At 37.9% G+C, this 19,482-nt stretch overlaps 1 protein-coding gene across 2 annotated transcripts in view; it reads right to left on the bottom strand.

The window, feature by feature from the left end:
- FAM120B (family with sequence similarity 120 member B) overlaps positions 1 to 19,482 on the bottom strand; it is a 48,091-nt gene that overhangs the window by 10,679 nt on the left and 17,930 nt on the right. For both annotated transcript variants that reach the window (XR_011679850.1, XM_071431341.1), the window contains exons 5-6: positions 18,575 to 18,747; positions 14,643 to 14,735 (exon numbers count right to left, since the gene is read on the bottom strand). Coding sequence is in view for 1 of the 2 variants with exons in the window: in XM_071431341.1 (XP_071287442.1) it covers positions 14,643 to 14,735; positions 18,575 to 18,747 (266 nt within the window). In the remaining variant the exon portion in view is untranslated. The remainder of the gene's footprint in view (positions 1 to 14,642; positions 14,736 to 18,574; positions 18,748 to 19,482) is intronic.

Below are 19,482 nucleotides of genomic sequence, written 5' to 3'. Positions count from 1 at the left end.
AAATACTGGAATTGTGTGACCTCATTTAGAAAATGCAAAACGAGAAGCTCAACAAGACAATTAAAACTCACAGCCAAGATAAACTCCATGTGTGAATTTAACATCCTGTTGTGGCAGAGGACAGCAAAATATAAAAAACCTTGAATCCAGTATGGGGAAAACTCTGACTTTAAGTATTGTTAAAACAGTACAAAGCTCTCAGTGGGAAATGCCTTTTCCAGTCTGTTCCACAGCAGTCTGTTAGGAGCAGGAGAGATTCATAACAGTGTGGCCATCCATGCTGTAATCCCTGGTAGCTGGTGTACCCTTAGGGTATAAATTATAACAGAAATGGAGTATCTGGTATGGATATATTCAGGAATGGAGTACCCAAAACAGTCCAGAACAGAAAGGGCAAAAAGTGACTCAAATTGTCTTAGCCCTAGCTCCTGCAGAGGTGTGAACTATTTGTCTGAAATGCAATGGAAAGGGTTGGCCCATTATTATTACATCTTACACCTTGAAAGATCTCCAAAAGACTTAAAGGTATGAACATACAGCACCAGTGCCTTATGTTTTAAAAAATGACAAGCAAAATCAGTGAAATGTAGTACTAATGAATCAGGATTTTTCCTTCCTAAGGTCCACATAACAAAATCAGGAAACCTTTGCCGGCAAAGAAGAGCTACAAAGCTTCTTCCAAGAATGAAAATCATAAATCGTTTGGAGAATAGAGCCAGACCCTGGTGAAGGAATTAATTTTTCTGCACTATTAGACAATGAGCTGAGTTCTGTTGCAAAATTTGACTAGGTGAAGCTGACCTCTGTGATGGGGCTCTCCCCAGCCACAGACAAGGGGCAGTAGGGTTCTGTTAAGATGACTTGAAGATACGAGGTGCATCTCCATGAGCTGCTTTCTGCAAAATGCAAAAGCAAAAGAGGACTCAGATACGAAGTTGCAGGCAGGGAGATGCCAGGCAGGGAGGTTCAGAGCCCTCTGGGAAGAACTTATTCTGTCTCTAGTGATTCCTGGAAAGGCATCAGGCTCACCACCAGGGCACTGACCCAACAGGACAGTCAGTAGCTGAAATTCATCCAGTGCAGACAACTGGCGACAACCACTGGCATCCAGACAAATGCAGACAACACAAGCTAATTTCACAGAACTGTAGGATGGTTTAGGTTGAAAGGGACCTTAAGGTTCATCTTTTTAGTTCATCTAGTTTCAAGCTCCTGCCATTGGCAGGGACACCTCCCACTAGAATTTGAGCAGTCATTTAGAAAATGAAAGATCCATATTTTTCTGATCATGACACTTCATATTAGAGTAAGGAATCTCTCTCCTGCCCTCCCTTTAAAATAAATGTACTTTCAGTAGGGGATAAGGCCATTGAGTTTCAGGAAGTTATTGCCTCCAGATGTCAGCTACCATTTTGCCAGCTGAGACTAGTAACTACATGCACACTCATAACTCTCTTGCTCTGGCAAGTAAAGCAGGGGTTTGCAAACTGTTTAACAATGCTGAAGGGTACTTGAGAGAGGAATGTGGCTTAAGTGAACCAGTATTTGTACTAAAGTAAACTGCTAGAGTGCACACAGTCACTTATCATGTTGCAGCTGAGATTCTCACATTGCATTTACTAGATTGTTTCTGATCACCAGATCAAGCCTGAAGATCTGCTAAGGAAGTGTGTTCACATCATTTACAATCCTAGCTGTGCTCTTTTCAGTTAAACTTGAGACATAGTGACCAAAAAGATAAAATAATGTTGCTGGTGACAGGCTCTATGGTTAGAAGACTTCATTGTCTAGGGATATCAGCCCAGGACTTTCCTAAAGCAATTTAGTATTGGGGGGTGGAGGGGTTGTGTGTGTGTGTGTGTGAGGGATATCAGGTAAGGTTTGGTGTTTTAATAGAAATTAGTATGAGCAAGACCAATGCAAGAGCTATCAACAGTGATTTCTTTATTTTAAGAGGATAGGAAATACATTGACTAAAGGATAGTTTCTATTTTCCATGTCTGGCAATGAAAACCAAAGAAAGTGAAAGCACAGTGAGTCTATAACAATGAGGCTGTGCACATGGCAAACCACAGAGTGGCCTTGCCATGGGAATGCTCACAACTGCTTGGTGTCTGCAATGTTAAGATGTCATGATGAGAAGTGGAAAATTCCAAAAGAAAAGAAGTCTTGTCTTGCAGGGCATTACACCCTAGAGATTACTTCCTTTTGGAAATTGTGTCCACTCTTTTTACCATTTCTATAAACTCAGGACCCCAGTGAACCACATGAGATACAGCCCTGTGATCTCACTGCTGCTACTCCTACCACCAGCTGATGACATTTGTGTGAGAGACACAGGGACTGTGTGAGAACTGCTCCTCCTGCACCAGCTGCCTCTGCTCTGGGCTGCTGCTGAGCCTACCAATGGCAGGTCCCCACCCTCCCAGCACTTGGGGAAAAAGAGAACTTCTTCCTGTTTGAAGACTCAGAACTCAAAAGTTCCCAGTCCTCTAGCATCATTGCAACAGAGGTTACTGATATCAGAGGCTTGATCTGAACGGGGTAAGCTACTTGAAAAGAGCAAGAGAAGTGCTACAGCATCCACAACACTATGCATGGAGTTTTTTTCTAACAATTTCAGAAATCTCTTTGCTAGAAGACTTATATCACTGAGTTCAGGCCAATCTCTGTGGCTGTGTGCATGTGCACTGGTGACAGAAAGAGGCTTGGCAGAGTGGAAGGTGTTTGCTCACAGCAGCACTTTGCAAGTCTAGACCGAGACTGCACATCCTGCTGAACAGTTTTCACTTACAGGAAGAGAAAATACATGGATCTTGTATATGAAAGGCAAATTTCCAGTTCAAATTTCATCTAATGAAATAATAATTTAGTAATAATCAGGATGTAAAAATACCTTTATGTTTAAGGAAATACTAGTAGTCCTCTGACTCTTCTTTGTAGTTTCATAAGGGATTTTCTGATAGAGGTCTAAACCTTGTACTATGCATTTTTAAAGCTGCTCAAACTATTTTCAGGAGCATACAAAAAAACCCCAAACCATTTGTCCCTCAATTAATTGGAGTTTAAAAGCTTCAAATTCCGTCAAAATGATAAATAGGTTCTATGACAGTTGAAAAGTGAGGGTGAGTATCTGAACATGCCAGATGTCAGCAGATACAGCAAAGCCATCTCACCATCTGAATTTCTTGAAACCAAGGAGAAAATATATGATGACAATTTCACAGTTCTTTACTTGTGCTATTTTACATGTCCTCTGTATCTCAATGTACTAAATACAACATTTAATTTAAAATGTGCTCCTTTAGTAGGATTTTCAACAACATTCTGGGCATGCCCCTTTTCAATGTAAAAAGTCTGTATTAATAATTGTTACTTAGGTTAGAGTTTACTTTTTTCCTGTTCTGTTGCTTTCTTCCTGTGGTGAAGTTGAATACATAAGACATGACTATGGCTAACATTTTGACATAGAAATTTTAAAAGAAAAAGCTTTAAAATTACATAATACATTTCTCCACTCCTCCCTTCCCCACCTTCCTCACCCCCCTATAAAAGAACATACTGTTTTTGTGATGAAAGGGAAAACATAACATACAAGGACAGTTGAAATTAATCAATTCAACAATAGTTACAAATCAATATAATTTGTCCCATGCAATAAACTGCTGGAATTCAAGTGGTAGTGATCAAAATCTGTGTACTTGTCTGGTTTAACCAGCTCCTTTTAGATCCATTTGAACTCAGTTGCTATATCATCAGTATTGCTGCTTCTTACATTAACTCTCCTAGCAGCCACCTGTATCTATAAATGCCCAAATATTTAACCATAGGCAATTTGTGCTTGAGCAATAAAGGCAGCAGGTAGATCCTATCTCAGGAACTTGTCACTAGAACAGTAAGGCTTAGCTTTGCCTGAGAGCTCTAAGGCACACCACGTTCTAAGTACAGAGAGACGAACGCTCAGCTGAGACAAGTCCTTGCAATGGAAAGCAGCACTAAACAACCTCAACCCAAGACAGAGAGCAGATTGTCCTGCCTTCAGCCATTACTATAAATTCCTAGTGGGAGCAGGAAAAGGATGCTAAAGCCCCTGCACACTGGAGCTCTACTCTCTGCTCTTGAGAAAAGGATAACCTAAACTGGTGCAATGTTGGTAAATTACAGGAGTGTCACCCTGCAGAGGTGGGCTGGTGAAATAGTGCATTTACTAGGCATCAGTCAGCTTTAAGCAATAAGCTGCTGGGCCCTGTCAGACTGAGGGGGGAGAGGAGTGCCAGTATTTTGAAAACAGACTAAGGTTTATTCTGATGAAAGATTATGGCTTAAATTAAGCTCTTCCTGCTTAAACAAGGTGTGTGCAAAGGAAAATGGGGATTGAAAAGAGATCCTATGAGGGCATTGGCTGCAACAGAAACTAGAAAAACCAGTTTTTAAACACTTCTAAGACTTTGAAGTAAATATTTAGCTGTAAACAACCCAATTGTTTAGTATTTATACGTTCAGGAAAGTTTATTTACTGTGTTTTATCAGGACTTTGATGTAAAATGATACCTCTCTGTGGAACAACACTCGTATTTACATTAAACCAAAACCACCACTGAAGTAAACTTTAAAAAAAATTAAATATTGCTTTTACCATTATGCACCATTAAGCACAAATAATAACACAAAAGTATTACTGCTAACCAATTTGCAACTAGAAAAAATTTCCTTCAGTTCCAAAAAGATTACATCTCGTTTCTTGTTTAATTTTTATAAACAGCTGCTTTTATCAGAAATCTTTATCATATCCACAACAAACCCCAGCATAAGTGACACTTCTGTGATAATTAATTTCACAATTAAAAAGTTTTGTCCTCTCAGCTTATTTATTCAATTCTGCAATGGACAGCACGTTAACACCTGCAGAAAGACTGGAATAACATTAGTTCCCTTATTTTAGCCACAACTGCTCAACTCTGATCCAAAGTGCTGGTGACAGTCCCCAGTACCTATGACATCTACAGAATGCTGACATCAATTTTGAATATAGTCACCAAGCTAACCATCTGACTGTAGCCCAGCCAGCAGCCATGTCCTTTCCACAAATGTGAATGGATTTTAATTTCTAGTGTCTTAAATATTTACTCATGTTTTTGGTGACATACTTATCCTCAAATCTCCTCACCTTTCCAACACATAGATAATATTGAATTTTGTTGGTTGGGAAATACATTTTATTTTTTTGGGACTCTGAAAATACTTGTAGCCTGTAGCAATGTTTCCCTTTCACATGGATGGCCTAATAAAAGTGATGCCACAATAAAGTTTCATCCTGTTGGGCAACTTAGAGTGCCCTCTCCATCTTCCCTGCTGTCTATTTAAAACAACCAGCAGTAAGTATTGTTCTCTCTGACTCTTACATTTCTGTCAAATGCAGCTGAAATTGGCCAACACATTCAAACGTTATTAGGGGACACAGAAAAAATTTAGAAAGCATGCAAAAGGTCACTTCTCTCCCAGTAACTTTCCATTGTAAGCCTTCAAACACCAAATTTTTTCTACTCTTTTACTTTCTGACATTCACTATATATTTCTGTATTCTACTCTACGCTGTCTAGCTCCATTACCAAAATCTTCAAAATAAGGGTCTTCATTTGCTGCTGCCTCATCCTGACCATACTCCTGATCTGAAGTCCTTATCCACACCTTAATCCAGCACTATCCCTTTCTTTAATCATAGGACTGGTCCATGGAACACAGTTTTAGGTGCAAAAATTCTGCCACCAACAGAACTACTGGGCAGAATGTGCTTGGCTGCCTTTGCTGATGCAGTCTGTCCTTCCACAGCATCAGACTCCATTGGCAAATGACAGCTCCTTAGGCCTGCAACTGCTCAGTTCACTGCTACAATTGTCCCAGGCTTAATTAGCCAAGCTTAAAAATCAGTACTCTTTATTTTCCTCCCTAGATTCAGAACGCAGGTTCAAGGTTTATTCAATTGTCCTAATGTAGGATCATTCATCCCCTCTCTTAAGCTGTTTGAGTTTGTATTTCTTAAGGGTCTGATTTATTTCAGACTGCAAACAACAGAATTTCACAGAATCGGACCTGGCAAAATTTAGCATGTCTGAAGCACTGCAGCTTCCAGAAACATTATCACAACTGTTATTCATGTCAAGCTCTTCAAATAAAACTGTCATTGAACCAAGATACCTTGTGTAGAGAATTCCAGTAGAGCAAATATTGCTTGCCAGTGCAATATAGGTTTTGTAGGTTTTTTTCCCCCCCCTTGAGTTTCTTTGTATTGCAAAGCAGCTGCACAGTAAGATTGTTGATACTGCGGTTCACCCTTTGAAGTGATATGGGCCACAGCAAACAGTTCTGGCTAAGGAATTTTCTAGGTGTTAAGTCCACAGGTTGAGAAGGAAAAGAAGAACTTGTCTGCTTCTATTTCATGACAATCCCAAGCTCCAAGACAAATCAAATGAGTCACGCAGCAGCATTTCAGATGACCTGTGAAGGGAACTGACAAACTGTAACCTGTGATCAGGGATGTTCAAGATATCAGGATTTCATCTGAAACTAAGCTACAATAGAGTATCCACTCCCAGAACACCTATTCCTTTCAAAATGGAAAATTGCCAGACACAGCTTGAAAGCTGCTGCCTTTTGCACAAGAATGCCAACCCTGTGCTGTGGTTTAGATGAATGCATACAGAGAAATTAGAGAAACCTTGTTTGGTGCACACAGCTGTTGCATAAATATAGTCTTCTGAGCTATTCAAGAACTGACTACAAATTTAGGTTTTAATGAAAATAAAATTATTTACAGGTAGTATTCTACATTTTCTTGTGTTAGCACTATATCAGAGCAAATTAAAAATAAACAGGGATACAGTTAATTGAGAGTGACTTGGCCATTTTTAAAGACTTATTGAATACAGAGAAGAAGTTGTTTTAAAGAAAATGCATGCTCTGTAACTAGCCAAACTTTGGCACTGCAGCCCTTCAGCCAGCATTGGACTCTGCAGGCACTTTGCTGATAACATTTCAGCCTCAGGAACTGATCCCCAGCCATTTTAAATCAAAGGATACCTTTTTTTTTTCCTTTTTTTTTTTAACACAGAAGGTGCTGTGCCAAAATAAACTTCCTGCAGAACACCACTATGCTTTCAGCCTCCTGTAATTGAAAAATACTACTTACCATTGCTCCTAGGCTGAACTATTCCTCTATTGTACTGGAGCCTCAGGGTACAAATACAACATACAATTGTATGATTTTGCTAGAAAGTTAAACATGCTGACATGCTGATGAGATTATAAACCCTTAACTAAATCTCTCCATAAATCACTAATTTTCTTTGGAGGTAATATGCAACTACCTATACACATTTGGTGTTTATTGTCCCTGTTTGTTCTTTCCTCACATAGAACATTGGGATCAGAATATCTTAAGAAGTGATGATGTCTTTGGATGCTAAAAAATAATGCTGGTAAGAGATATTATAATGTACTTTTAACACTTTTCTCTTAACACAGTTCCATTTCTCTCCTTCAACCACATCTCAGCTGTTTCTCAGTGAACATCAAATGAAATAATCCCAAAACAAGGATGAAGGGGAGGAGAATACATGTATGACATCAATATTTATGTTAACACATTAAAAGTTCACTTTCACACAGCAATTTTGGCTAAAAAACTTATATTATTGAGACTACTGTTATAAGCAAGAACTAAAAACTGAACAATTTGACTAAAGTCATAGAAGAAGCAATAGATAGGAACTGAACACTGTCTTGACTTTTAAACCCTGGACAGTGGTCGTGTCAATCAAGAACACATTTGAAAAGAAAGGGAACAAATCAGTTCTTGCTGTTTCTGACATCTTCCAGATAAATATTTCTACTATAGTAATTTGAAAACCTCCAGTACGTCCAGCAAAGCACTGTAGCCGCACATCTATAAATGCATCCACGTCTCATTGGCTCATTTCAGCAAACACTTGGCTTCTCTGAAGCTGCACACAGCCATCTGCTCCTTTTTCCAGGCCAGCCCAGCCAGATGTGCAGCTGGCATTGCCGCTGGGGCGTGCCAGAGGCGCGGGCAGGTGCGGGCGTCCCGAGCAGATGCCGGGCAGGTGCGCGCGTGCCGCCGCTTCCCGACTGCGCCGCTCCCTCCCTGCCCCAGCCCCTGGATGTCACCTGCCCTGGGGGACACAGGGCAGCCCTCAAAGGCAGCGGGAGCAACCCCACCTACGCCATGCAAACACCACCTCCAACCCCCACGGGCTGCTGGCTCCTTCCAGCATACAATATGCAAGGAAGTGAGAACTATTGAACTCAGAAGTAAACGTACACTTTGACCAACACAAACTTGGCAGGAAAATGCCAATTGATACCAGAAATATTTATTTTCCCCTCTCTGTAATAAGTTATCTCCGACTTTTTCAAAGCTGTCAGTTTGCTTGATATTTTGGGAGAGCTTTATTACCCTCACTACTAACAAACTTGTTTCACTTCCTGCAATATTATTTGGCATGGATTAAAAATTAACAGCAATTTTGTTATCTGAAATTCCAGAGTGTCTTTTACCTTAAGAATCCTGAAATATTCTTAAGCTATATACAGTCTAAAAGCAATTTATAACTGAAACATTGCTGCATTTCCATGTTGTTGAAACCTTCCTAATTATGAGCTACAGGACAGTAAAGGGCAAAACTCACAGAAATGCCCAGCAAACTTAACACAATTATGCAGAAAAATGCAAGACCATCTTCCCCAAAGGAATAAAAATCCTCTTTTTAAGATCCTTGCTCAAAACCTTGAGCAAGATTTTCCTTGTAAACAAATGAATTTTTTTCACAAAGTAGAAGAGATGACCTACAACTCAGCTCTCTACAGCTACCTGAAAGGAGGCTGTAGTGAGGTGGGAGTTGGTCACTTCTGCCATGTTTCAAGTGAAAGGATGAGAGAAAAATGCCCTTAAGCTGTACTAGGAGAGATAAAGATTAGAAAATAGGAAATTTTTTTCACTGCAAGAGTGGTTAGGAACTGGAGTAAGTTGCTCAGGGAGGTGGTGAAGTTGCCATCTCTGGAAGTGTTCAAGAAGCACCTGAAGATGGCACTTGGGGATGTTGTTTAGGGGTAAATATGGTGGTGCTGGGTTGATGGTTGGACTAGATGATCTTGGAGGCCTCTTCCAACCTCGACAGCTCTGTGATCTAGTTATGCTGTGGTTTGTATTTGTGCCAGTTTCATATAATAGAATTTACACAGCTATGTGAATTCTGGCATCGGGGCTCACGTCAACTGCAAAAAATGTTCAGGAAAATAGACTCTAATAATACTAATAAATATACCAAATTTTGTCAAGAAGAAAATGGGGAGAGTGGGGCAGAACACCAACCTTGTCTGCAAGTTCAATAGGTTAGTTATGCCCAAGATTTCTTTTTAATATGCTTATGAACCAACAGCAGCAAAAAAGGTAGAGCTAGTTGTCAATAGACTAAGAAAACTTTATTCAGAACTTCAAAAGATGCTTATGAAAATAGCCACAAATTTAGAGATGGGTCTTTGAAAAGTGCTGTAAGCAATGAGTAACTACAGCTCCTGAAACATAACTGTATTTGCACTAATGTTTGACCCATGTAACTGCAGTGGAACTGTTCTATTTGGACTGGTTCATTTAAGATCTTGAGTATATGAGAAGAATATTTCTAATTTTGAACAGGGATTGAACCAATACCAACTTGAAATCACATCCCATACTGCTGCACTTTAGTTCCAGATTAGCCCAGAATGCTGAGGAAACCTAAAGACCGCAGATGAGAAAATGGGCTGGGGAGCAACGCCAAGATCAGCAAATCACCTCAATCCCCCCTGCTCTCCACCACCTGCCAGTTACAATCCTGCCTATAATTTTTAGAATACTTTTGACAGATGCAAATTTTGAGGGAATATGAACCCTGATTCAGCAAAGCATCTGGGAATGCACTCAAATTCCATTTTAGTTACTACTAATATACATTACAGAAGCAGGTCCTTTGTATATAAGAAGGGTTTATCCCTAAGATCTTTACAATATTCTTACTTGCATTTTATGTTTTAATCAATCCAATTAGACTTCAAGCAAATATTAATTAGGAAACAGTCACACAGACACAATAAACATACACTGCCTGGGGGGAAAAAGGATTTTTTAAAATAATCATATTCTGACAAATACAGATAACTCACAAAGGCTGTTTGGGGTCTGTTTGAAAAATATCACACATAATGGTGTCAGACAAACATACCTGGCTTGCCAACATATCAGGAGATTGAAATTATTGAGTGTTCAGAATCTGGGTATTATTTATGTCTTTTAATCTGCATGGCACAGAAGAAAAAACACAGAATAGATGTAGCAACATCCTTTAAATCTGAGGGATCCCAACCAAGACATCCACACTACTACTTATGACTCTAAAACATAGTGCTATTTTACATGGATGTGGCCAGGTATCCCTCAGGAAAATATTCAGAGAAAAGTACCTTGTGTAATATTGGTATAATACCAAGGTAAATCAAGGCAATTTTGATTCCATGACGCTGCACAATGAAAAATACTCAAAAGTTCTGTGCAACTAAAATTCTTGCTAAAGCTATTTCCAGCTTTCAAGCTAGTTACCTAGTTTGCTGAGTACTTATTATTATTATTCCAAATGTAAATTAAATAATGCCTAATACATATTGTGTGAAAGTTCATTTGCAATCAAGTTTCAAAGACTCTTTGCTACTTTAATCTAAAATGATTGTGCTCATTTCACATCGGTAACAATTTTAAATAACAAAAAACTCTTTAAAAATTGAAGAAATATATTTCAGTGCTTGACTGTCTTATACCTCATACACAGCCAAACTGCTCCTTTTACAAGTGGTATAAAAGATGTTATTACTCTTAAGAAGATATTCTGGCAAAATGGACATTTTAAAGCAAAGCTATCAAGGGTTTGCAAATGCCCTGAGTTCCAGCAGTGATGTGTATGTCTACCCACACACCTGCTATTAACTTTTTCTGACATACATTTCACTGCTAAAATAATTTATCAGGACCCAAAAATAATCTACCGATTTCCAGTTTTTATTTCCTTTTTAACCAAATTTTTCCATCTCATCTTGGGTCACAACTTTCAGAAAAGATTTGATTCACAGCTTTACACTTCCAACACAATTTTTTCATATTGTCACATACTTAGTGAAATCTTAGAAAAAATGTAATTGTGTTTATAAGTCATTATAGTTTTTCATGTTTGGGCAGTATTTTACATGCATTATTGTAATTGCACTTGTAAACAACCAGGGCCAGCACAATGTAAGAAACGAGTCTGGAAGCAAAACTGCTGGTGCTTCTTTTTCTCTGCAATGGCCTCCAAGTTAGACTGATGGCTCCCTGGGCTTTTTGCCAACACCACACACCAGATTTAAATAGAAAGAAGGGAACTAGACAACCTGGGGTCCAAAATTTAATTCTGACCTTATGTATAAGCTCTATGGGAGGCTTGGGCAAAGTAGAATGCTAATCTACCATATAAGGGGGGCACCACAAGAAAACTAGAAAAAAATCTAACCAGAAAAATGTCTTTTTTATCATGTGCACATTTTGGTATTTTGAAACCATCGATCTTGAAAAATAATCAAATCTTCATGTATAAACATTATGTTATTCTCAGACAGTAATATTTAATGTACAGTGTTGTTACATGTTCACAGCCCACTTTCTTTCAGCATGAGATAAACTATATTTTTTATGGCTTTAACCCACTTTATTCAAACCATAGACTTTTCTGTTTCATAGACTTGTGGGTTTATGGATCTCATTAACTATGAAATATGGACAGCATATTAGAAAGTAGATTTGAAAGTGAAGGCTGAAATGCTCTCTTCATTCCATCATAACGGGCTTTATTTATATCTCCTCTCATATTTCATATTGGAAGTTAAGTATTCTGCTAAAACATATTTGCTAATTGACTTCTTTACAGAAAGAGATATTTTTTAAAAAATCAAATTAGTGTTCTTCAAAGAAATACTTACAAGAAATAAACATTCTTTTCAACATTTAAATATACTATAGTGTTAAGTCCAAAATGGCAAATAAGAAAATATTTTCATAAAATTTTGCAGATGCTGACAAATTTTACCATTTGGAAGCTCTGTGATTTAGCTGTTTCTAGGAATTGCTTTTAACTTTTCAGTGGAGAACAAAAACAATTGTAAACAGATTAAACTCTATTCCTGTTTTCTTACTGTAAACTCCATTTATTAATCAACTACATGTCAGTGTAATTCATTGCACTTGGATCCTTTGATTTTAAACACAAATATCTAGAAAATTAAGCTGTTAAACACCTATTGAAACATTATTCACTATTAAAACAACTCAATAACTCTATTGAGCAGAACTCAAGTTTGTAAAATGACTAAATAAATACAGTAATGAGTAAAAACTGTTTAAGCTATTCTGAGATGGGATCTTGAAAATTAGATGCTTGAATGGTAATTCTCAGAAAGCTAGCTTTACTGATCATTATTCTTAGAATATTTGTATAAGATATTTTATTTATTTAGTGCCCTGCCCTTTCAAGAGAGAATTCCCAGGACATCATTAAGTTCTCTATTCTTGATACAGCTTGACACGACACAGATACACATACAACTGAGAAACAGCAACTTTTTTCCACAGGGAAATTCAGGTCATCAAAACACAGGAAAAGAGGTTAATTTGAAGGCAATGAGGGAAAGTTTTGAAACTCTTATTTATGTATTCACAATCTCAGAAGAGAAAGAGACCAAAATCTTTCCTCACTATTCCCTTCAGAAGGATTTATTCTGGCTCAAACTATTACCAAAGGCACTACCGTGAATTTTAACAGAGCAAGACAAGGAGCTGATCTACAAAGTGGTTTGATACAAAAAATTTCAGCTATGTTACATGGATCTTGTTGTGCTGGTTTCTAGCACAGCAGAAGGCATTGTGGGACAGTGCATGAAGTGCTTATATAAGCAGCAGAGTGACATAACTTTGGAAAGGAGTTGGCAACGGCATCAGTAGTCAATTCCAACAACATTCTGTCCACTTCATAAAGTGGTACACGACACAGTGTAAGACCAGCTTCACACTTCCTGCACTTCTGTGTGCACAGCTATCTGCCATAAGCTTTGTGGGCAAATAACAAAATCTTGTGAACAACTTTCAATCAGCACAATGCTGATAAGCAGCATACATTGATTTATGTTATGCATTTGGATGCAGATATGTATTTCCAAAGAGCCACAACACAAATGAATCAAACAAAGGCCTCTAATTCAAGCAGAATAAACTTAGAAGCACTTTAGAAACTTATGTAACAATCCCTGTAAATGCATCTATAAACAAGTTGTTTCAACACTTCCTGCTTGGGCTTGATTTCCCTTATGCTGCTGCTGAATGACTGCCATGCAGACTTGAAGTACTGATCCTCCCAGTGCTGAGTGCAGCACTATGTGCAGTAATGTATGACAGAAATAAATCCTACATTTCTGCTGTGTTCCATATTGCCCTCATTTCATTGCTTCCTTTTTGTTACACAGTCAGCTACAAATCAAATTTGTGATGACTTTGAAGAAACTTGTAAGAGCCTGGACTTCATCTGCTATAAGGAATCTAATAATGAAACTGGGATCACACTGGTTTTGTTATTTTGGTACTCGTGCACTAGAAACAAATGGATAGTAACAAGAGTGTAACCTTGAGATCAACAAAAAAGTACTTTCAAAATTCTCTCATGGACTGTTCAAAGAAACAGGGAATTTATTGGAAATACAAGCAAGATTTACAGAATGAAGATATGTTAAGGTTCTAACCCTTTCCCACTTACTTTTATGTAAACTCACAACTCAAATAGCAATTGACATGTGGAGTCTGTGCTACACATTGCTAATACTTTGATTGCAATTTCAGGCTATGAAATTAAAAATACTCTTGCATAATTTCATGTGCAGGAAGAATTTTTTAAATGGTTCTTCTGCAATAACCTTCTAGGAATCTTCAATCCACATGTAGAAAGGTAGAAGATAAGAAAGGAAAAAAAAAGATTTGGATGGAGTATATATAAAATATTTAAAAGAACTTCCAAATAGTTACAGAACAGTGTAATCCAAATGGTTTTCACTGCAATGAGTAACATTAGGTAACTTTTTTCTGGTTAGGTTTATACTGTTTATATTCTCCCTCAAGCAGTAATACCAAAATTTAATTTAATCTAGAGATTTTCATACAACTCACATCCAAAACCAAAATCCTCCTCAGTAGAAAAAATGAAGCAATGTTGTGTGACAGGATTGACGTTACCAATTTTTCATCACATGGAAGTTGGAAGCTAAGGAAGGAAGAAATCTGAGAATAATTTGCTCACTCTAGGACTCCAACCACTACAAAATGTCCCTTCCATTTTAATTTTTTGTGTGATTAGCAAACATAAGTATTCACACAAAGTATAGCACATGAAAAGCCTACATAGTTACCCTGACCCTTAGCTCCTGTGTCTGTAAAAAAACTAATGTAGAATGGTTTATCCCCAAAACTTTCATCACAAGGTTTCCATGAGTATTTCATGCTACATAATTATTCCAGTGCATACCTGCAGGCCTGTCAGTTGAGCTGCTGATTTCCCTTTGAGGCAGAGAATGAGAGCCAGAAATGCATTTAAGTCCTCCAGAGAGAGGCTACTGACCTGAAACAGATGAAAAAATGACACATTATCTTAAGGTTCTGAAGAGGACCTTTCTGAAAAATTGAATCCACTTGCTCAAGTATATCAGACTTGGAACAGTGACCTCAATGATGACCACCAGGAATGCATCATCTAGGAAAACACACAGGGAACAAAATACGTTCTTTCACAGCTTGAAGCAAGTGGATACCCCAACACTTGTGTATAGTGTATATACATGGATTTCCACACACCAAACTAAATGCCTACCCTTCGTTTTTCCCTTTTCCACTTCCCTTGGAATTTCTTAATAACAGGAAATTTCTCCCTCTCTGTTACATCAAGCATAGTTAAAAGAAAAAAGAGATTAAAAAAAATTCCTTTAAAATCAAGACATAGGATAAAAATCACCTCAATGAGCCACAGATATGATGACCATCAGGAATTTTAAAAATTGCTTACACATTTATCTGTTAAACATTTCAAAATATTCTAAAATATTTCAATTACCTATTTTAACCTAAATTTCAGGATTTATCAAAACATATTTGACTTCTTTCAGGTTTTAAGGCTACTTATGGAAGCAGGGAAAACTTAAAACTAAAACCTAAAATGTTCTAGTGGGGAAAAGGAAATGACAAGTCTATATTGATGTAACAGCTCACTTTTATCTGTAAAGTGGGCACTTTTTCTGCTGTGAAAAAGTGTTTGGAGATGTTGCAGAGGCACATGATCAGCACAGAAGAAACACAGCACCTTGAGAGCAGCTGGCATGATTCCATAACACTACCAGTGGAGTTCTAATCCTTTCCTTCCTCCCATGAAACACTGTGTATTACACAAGTGCACCAAGAGCACTTATCTGTTACAGCAGCTGAGGACATGCAGAGAGCTCCAAAGTGAGATCCACAGAGCATTACAATTCCTTATCATTTGGAACTTGAGGAAAGGTTTCTCTTGCAAAATGTGGAAATGTGCATTGTGGGTGTACAGAAGACTTAAGAGGCTGCCAGAACCTCTGCATTGCCTTTCTTTTAATAGGATAAAAATCATTCAACCGCTATTCAGATTTTTTTTTTAATCAAGCCCCATTGCTTGTCCCATCGTAAAATATTTTCTCCTCTATGATCTTGCATACAGCACAAGAATGTGAGGGATATCAGAAACATTTTAAGCTTTCAAAATGCTCCTTGGTATTCATTAACTCCACCTGTCTGCTAAGATCTGATAATGGCCCTCCTTTACCCTGTAATTCAAGTCAGGTGTCACCTTTGTGTATATGGCAACAAGAGAGGTTTACTAAACTGCACATTTCATACACTGAAGTAACAGAAAAAGTGAGTTTTATCTACAAACAATTCTTAATACCTGCACAATTTCGTCCTAAGAAAAGGAAATCAAAGATTGCAAGGACAACAGCAAGAAAATGCCTCTAACAGAGCAGATCAGCCAAAAATGCTTACTAATGTAAAAACACTTCTTCAGAGAAATATTTTATTCAGTGATCAAACTTGGTGAGTTATCACAGTTCCACTGTCAGATTTAATCCAAAACTGTTAGAGACTGAATGAGAAAATTCCCTTTTGTCTAGAGGCTTCACTGTTTAATTTGAATTCATTTGCTGCTTTGCTAACTTTAAAGACAGACCTAATATTTTGTAATTTTTTCGCTATTTTTGTTTTTAATTTAGAACTATTTGAAAGGTACCTTTGAAAAGAACATTTTTCAAACCAACACTTTTTTACATAGTTAAGGTTTGCTCAATGGATTTTTTTTTCTTACCTTAAAAAAATGCATCTGAAGTTTTCATTAAACACTTGCACATACATTCTGAGGAAGCCAGATGGGTTGGTTAGTATGCTGGTTCCTGCAAAACCCTCATTTTTAGCTTAGATTCAATTATAAGTAATGAAATTTGAAAGAATTCTATTTTCCCTCATATGAGCTGAAGGAAGACTTCAGGCCTGCTTCAAGGCAACCTACAATTTTCTCAACTTAAATAATTTCTGAGGAAACAATTCACCTTCCTTCTCTAATAAAAATTTAAGACCAAAGTGTAAAGACCAGAGTCAGAACACAGCTAGACAAGCCTTGTTTTCTCAGCTATAAAACAAATGGAAGCAATATGGCCAGCTCAAAGCATGGCTACTGACACTCCTGCCCTCGTGTTTTCCTCTCAAACATCCCAAGAGAACAAACAGACGATATCAGAGAAATAACCAAAGTTTAAAATAACTCAGCAGTGAAAACCATTTTACTCCAAATCAATTCCCCAGTCTGGTTCCCAGGGTAGATTGTATCAGTGCAACCCTGAGGGCAGAAGAGAATCAGGAAAATGGGGCAGTTCTTGTGAAAGTGGCACTGCCATGAAAACTGAGCCCTTTGCATGAGCTCTCTGCTGTTACTCCTGCTGAAACCAAGAGCTGTAAGTGTGATTTTGTCTCTGTTTATAACAGTGGCCATTGGATAATAAGTTCTGAAAACCATTTTCCTGACAAGCATTTTTTTTCTATTTTATTAATACCCTGTGATCACGGTTCAGTAAATCCACATCTCTGCAGGTGTTCCATCCTGTTACTCCTCTTCTTAATCCCACTAAAGAAACCCTTCTCAAATAATTTAGTTATCATGCTATGAAAGGGTGCACAGAATAAGTCAATAAATAGTGGAACATTTATGGTGGAACTATTCCACAATAAAAAGTGGAACAGTGATAAATGAAACTGCATTTTCATATTCTAATAGGAAAAGCACTTCAAGTATGTTGAAAGTGTTATACACATGATATAGATCTTGCTGACCTGAAACTGCAAGGCATGAAATGATGTTTAATAAGTATTATCTTAAAAAAAAAGTCAATTTGTATTCTGTTATACAAATATTAAAGAAAAAAAAAGACCCATACGGATCATTTGTGTAATTCCCATATGTACTTCCTCAATATATCATCTAAGTTTGAGTGAACATATGAAGGGAAATGAAAGGAAAATTCAGGGAGAACTTGTTTTCATGTATCACACACCAGTACAAATTTGTTATTGAGGAAATTGAAGCCTAAAAAAGCAAAACAAAAGACAAAATGCAGTTCAGTTTAAGTACAAGTGAAACTGAGCTTATCAGATTAGATAAATGCATAATCTGCTCATCCTCAGACAGGAAAATCTGCTTGTGAGATCACCATTGGAAATGTGGCAAGTACAGACAATATATTAAATGCCTAAGAGAAAAGTAAATAATGAAGCAATATTGTATTTAATCTTGTGTCCCTTTTTATTATAATTAAAGTAGTCTGCAGGATGCCAAGTATTTGGAATTATAACAGAAGTGCTACCTAATGATCCCCTATTACTCAGAATTTAATGAGAAGGGCCATATCCTCAATTCTGGCTTGAAAATTAGTAGACTGATGAGATGGCATGAAAAAGTAGTCAGTGAGAGCTGACTAAATATTTATATTGTCTGTTTGCACAGTCTGCATAGTCACCTGAGGGAATGTCTCCTTTTGATGACACAAAGGAAAGACAAAAGGAGCAACTTTAATTTGCAAACAGGTCCCAAAGAGCAGGGGAAATCCCTCAGTTTATACTCTCTCTGCTAGACTGCCCGAGGGGTTTTGTCATGGGCACATGAGAGTTATGATTAGCTACTAAAAACCCCAAGTATTTCTTGAACAGGATGGTGCACGCTAAGTGGAGTAATTAAAAATACTGTAATGCAGTACTATTAAATTTGATCAGCTATGCCTACAGTAAGGATTAAGAGGAATGCCCAGCACAGGTTAGCAAAAACCACTTTATTTGTCCTTTGCACTTATCAGGGCTGACAGCCCTGACTGAGGGAAAAGCAACCATCCCTCTTACTTGCATCATAAGATAGGCCAGCAAGCAGCAGAATCCTGCAACAGGTGCTTCCAGAGCTTGGAGCTCTTCCATCTCATCTTGAAGGTGAAAGCATGCCAGAAATGTGCTATACCGTTGCTTCTCCACGTCAGGCCCCTTGGCAAGCCACAGTGTTTTCAAATTAGGTGTTCCACCTACAAAAGAAATCCATTATTTTATTTTGGCAGCAACAAGATGAAACATGTCTACCTTGTTACAAATCTGAAAGGAAATGACTGCTCTGGCAGGAAAGGAAATGAAATGCTCTTGGCACTTGCCAGGACCACAGAGTCAAAAATAAAATGTATTTGACAAAACTTGCATTTGAAAAAAAAATTAACAAAAATAATGGCCTATAATTTAAACCAAATTTATTGAATACAGGCTTGTTTAAGCACAGTGGACTGAATTCAACCCTTACAATAACATAGACAACCTTAAGACAGCAAGCATTTAACCTATGCAAGGCCAAAGTTTGCCTGCAAGTGTGTTCTTTCCCTTGGGGATGCACAGCATTAATTGAGGCTCACTTCATCGTGAAACAGTGATTCAGTAGAGAACCATCAGGTCTGTTTTTCTCTCTCTCTGCTGGAGTTAACATATCAGGGGTCCCCAAAGGATGCTCACACTGCCTCCCTCGTGATCACCTGTTTCAATGACCACCTCAGCCACTTGGTGGTGAGCAGACACTCCCCACCAGGCACTGTGTGGGTCTGGCTCCTCTGCAGCACGTTCCAGTTTGGGAACAAAAACCAAGGGGATCTGGTGTTTTTCACTTCCTAAGCTACTGTATGAAACACTGCTGCAAACACACACAAAAGATCTGTCATCAGTTATGAATAATGGATCTTTCCAGACTTTCTCTAGTATCATTCATGCTTGTCTCTAAA

This window comes from Agelaius tricolor, unplaced genomic scaffold (assembly GCF_023055355.1).
Source record: "Agelaius tricolor isolate 1412-34295 unplaced genomic scaffold, bAgeTri1.0.p SCAF_1, whole genome shotgun sequence".
NCBI classification, from domain to species: domain Eukaryota; kingdom Metazoa; phylum Chordata; class Aves; order Passeriformes; family Icteridae; genus Agelaius; species Agelaius tricolor.
Note: the sequence above shows the minus strand (reverse complement) of the source record. Positions and strands in the feature narration are given on the sequence as shown.